At 42.0% G+C, this 3816-nt stretch overlaps 1 protein-coding gene across 1 annotated transcript in view; it reads right to left on the bottom strand.

The window, feature by feature from the left end:
- XPNPEP3 (X-prolyl aminopeptidase (aminopeptidase P) 3, putative) overlaps positions 1–3816 on the bottom strand; it is a 12937-nt gene that overhangs the window by 2206 nt on the left and 6915 nt on the right. The window contains exons 6-7 of the mRNA XM_010141035.1: positions 1778–1863; positions 933–1116 (exon numbers count right to left, since the gene is read on the bottom strand). Of these exons, the coding sequence (XP_010139337.1) occupies positions 933–1116; positions 1778–1863 (270 nt within the window). The remainder of the gene's footprint in view (positions 1–932; positions 1117–1777; positions 1864–3816) is intronic.

Genomic DNA, 3816 nt, shown 5'->3' on the forward strand with positions numbered 1-3816 from the left:
AGGAATCAAAGAGCTAATTCCTCCTTTGCCCCAGGCTCCTCACATTCACTGGGGACAGAGCTGCAGATACTGGTCTTATCTGGCTGTGCTGCCGCCTGCTGAGAGAAAAGCGGCACTATATCCTCCATTCACAGGCGAGAGAGAACTTGTGCTGTTGTTGCACTGACACTGTAGGACAGTTAAATCTGGCAGAAATCTGTGCTGCTGCCAAAGGGGTAGTTCTGTCACCTGGTTCTGGCATCTTTCTTGTATTGGCATCAGCAATCATGCAGGTTTTCAGTGAGTGGGACCAGATAAACTTCTCTAACTGCAAACCAATCCTATTTTATCTGCAGGTCAAGCTCTAAGACAGACCAGTTTCCCAGCTTTGTTCACCAGGTAGCTCTGTGAATTCCAATACTGACACAAAATGGTGCAGAAGAGGCAGCAGGTGGAACGACTGAGAAGAATGGGCTGCACCTTTTGGTGGCAATGCAAATTTATGCTGTGTTAAGCAGATCACAAAACTACGACTGACTGCCTGCAGCCAGCCCTAGACCCAGAATTTTTTCTCTACAGGTCTTTTCAGACTGTCTGTACTCTAAAGCTGCACCTACAGTTACAAGTAGTGCAGAACAATAGGAATGGATGTGCAGAATGAAATAGCGAGTGCTGAGGAACAAATATTCACACCACGTGCATAAAAAAATGGGGGTTTACTTCAGACCAAATTATGCACTGGAGGGTTGAAACATATCTTGAAGTTTAGCCCTGTCAGAGAAATTCAGTTCTGTGCTGAAACCAGCCCACAACACTGTTACACAGTGTATGGTAGCAAGAAGAAGATACGTCTGAAAAGCACATTCCTGAGCCAAACCAGGGCCACTAACACAATCTCAGGGGAAAACAGTCAGGTCTTTCAGGGGGAAGCTTGAGTAAAAAACTTCAAGTACCTTAAAGAAGTGGCTCTCAGTGATGCTGCTCTTTAGGACACCCAATTCTTTCAGTTTCTGTCCAATAAGGCTCAGCATGAGGCTGTAGATATTTTCTAGGCTCATGCCTGGGGAGCAGAGGCTCAGGCAGGACTTCTGGATCTCCAGGACAGCCTGGTATAATTCTGCTTGGGGTTTAGTGAACCTGAAAACCATTGAGAAAAGGAACAAACGATGTTTCTCACAAATAAACCTCTTCCCAGAACCTATACTGGGGAAGGATTCAGTTTGCTGTTGGAGCAGAGGAAGTCAGAAAGGAAAGTAACTGGCTCCTTACACGAAATGGCTAGACAAGGCATCACTGCAACATGCTCTTCAACACACTGGGGAGAGGCAGAGTTTCTCAGCTGACAACCTAACCCCAAAGCAACGTAAGGCAAAGCTACTGCAGGAAAAAGAATGCACTTGAGCCAGAACATACAGGAATCAAACACACGACCACAGGGACATCGCACCAGCAAATCCACAATTGACAGAGCTATGTGCAGGTCAACTAAACTTCTGTGTTCTTACACACGACTAGAGTCCACCAGAGCTGAACGCAGAAAAGACCACTCTGCACTTTAAGCATGCTGTAACAGCTGAAAATAGCAGTAATCACACATATTCATGTAGTAATTAATAAGGCAGTGGGGAATAGAGCTTCTCATGCTGAAAGATTAGTTTATATAATTTGATTACTCTGAAGAACCACAGACTGAGACACATTATAACTACTCACACAGAGATTAAACACACACGCACTCAGCCCATCAATTATTTACAAGCTTCTCAAAGTTCTCCAAAACAACCTTATCACAGCATACCTTCCGTTGATGGGCCAGGTACGCGTGATGTCACTTACATAGCAAGAAGATTCACATCCACCATCTAGCAAGACCAGTTCACCATCCTGGAGAATAAGACAAAAAAAAAAAGCCCTATGGTCAGTCTGGCTATTAACTGAATTGATTTTTCTGTCTGAGAGCAAGAAGGAAGATTATGTGTTTATTTGTGCAAAGCAGCTGCAGAGATGCGAACTCCCCTTGCAGAACAGCACCCCAGATACTACTGTTTATAAATAGCCTGTTCCAGTTGGATTGTTTCTCTGCAAGGTAGTTTCCAACTGTTATGCTTATCTACAACCTGAACTGTTACCATGCTGATTTTCAAACACTTTGGAATAAAAAAGGGACGTTTTCCTTGAACTATTCTGTGCTCTGCGACATCATTCCCATTCTCACCTGGATCACCTACTCCAGCAAATTACACCAGTGACTCCTTTCACTAGAAGTTCTTTGTTAGTGACTGAAACAGAGAGTTTTGCAACAAAAACATAGATTTCTGAGCTACCCATAAGATCACTAGCAGCTAAAGATTTAGTCTTGTCATAAGGTAGGAGGACCCAGCAAAATCACTTCTCCTGACAGTGTATCACTGCTGTAAATGCACTACGGAATAGCTTGTACCATCTTCCCTGTTCTCTTCTGGGACTTTCTTGACTGCTCTAAAATATAGACACTTCTGAATCTATCTCATGATGAAGAAAAAACTTTTGGAGATGTGAACCTCCAATTTATTTCAGCAAAACTGTTCCATGTCAATTACATAACTGACTGCACATCTTCTAAAAAGCCACACAAAAAAGACAAAGTGCCAGGTACAAAATCATCGCCTTGCTTTCCCTCTTTAAAGGGGCTAACAACAATTAAAGCAGTGAGGTCTGTAAAAAGTTTGGATTCAATTCTCTATGGATTTACACTACACGTAATCCAAGGCCTTTTAAAGAGATTCACTCCACAGATCCGTGGCTGTGCCAGAGACATGATGTGGTATGACATGGAATAATTCTAGCCTGTTATGGGAAAAAATAAGAAGCAGAGTTTCACTGCTAGCATTAGTTCCCGTGCTAGCTATTATCACTGTGTACAGTTAAGTGCGGCAAACATTAACACAGTAGATAAACTGGCAGTGAGCAGATCTTGCTGTCCCACTGTGAGACAGGCCATTAACTATCCAATTAAACCGTATTTTTAATTTTTTCAGAATAGCTGAATGCGTCAATTCTTTAAGTAAAACATGAAATTATAGCACATACCCTCTTCCAACCAATTAAACAAGCTAATTAACAAGTTACTGTCTAAGGGAATTCTGCCTGTGGTTTGACTGACCAGTAACTGCCTTATGTGGTGCATCTTGACCTCTTTCTTTAAAGCTAAGTCCACTAAGTAGTGGATTGAATGAAGTCCACATGAGGCCATAAGCAGCCTTCAGATACCTTCCAAATTAAGACATTCTGTTAACCTATTTGGCAACAAGAACTTTAGGAAGTAGCACACAAAGGAAAAGAAAGAGTCAAGTTTATGGGTTTAACCTCCTACTTAACAGTTTTGAAAAAAAAACCAAACCAAACAAACGAGTGACAGTCATTTAACTGAACAACTTTAAAGAAGGAACTGGAGTTACATGAGCATGCCTGACCTTGGATGACAGTACAACAAAGAAGCCTTCTTTCTGCCAAAAGCAGCCTGTCATATCTTTTGTATGTCTGTCTCTGCAGATCATTTCAAGGTCTGCCAGCACGCCAGCTTCAAAAAAAGACAATGCTACTAGGAAAGTTTCATCCCGCATTAAGACAGAGGAAAAATATGCTCCTCTGAAAGTGAATCATGAGTAGAGCAGTAGGGGAATACTGTGTCTGAAAATATTTATCTGAATCTAAAGGTGTATTGTCAGGAAAGCTGAAAGTGGGTTCAATAATGGAAATCTTCAAAATAAACCAAGAAATGTTAATTTACCTACAGCCATCTATTCCACCTCTCAACATTTAGTGCTGATCTTTTCCCTCCTTGCTCCCCATTCCTGC

Source organism: Buceros rhinoceros, unplaced genomic scaffold (assembly GCF_000710305.1).
Source record: "Buceros rhinoceros silvestris isolate BGI_N320 unplaced genomic scaffold, ASM71030v1 scaffold11878, whole genome shotgun sequence".
Lineage (NCBI taxonomy): Eukaryota > Metazoa > Chordata > Aves > Bucerotiformes > Bucerotidae > Buceros > Buceros rhinoceros.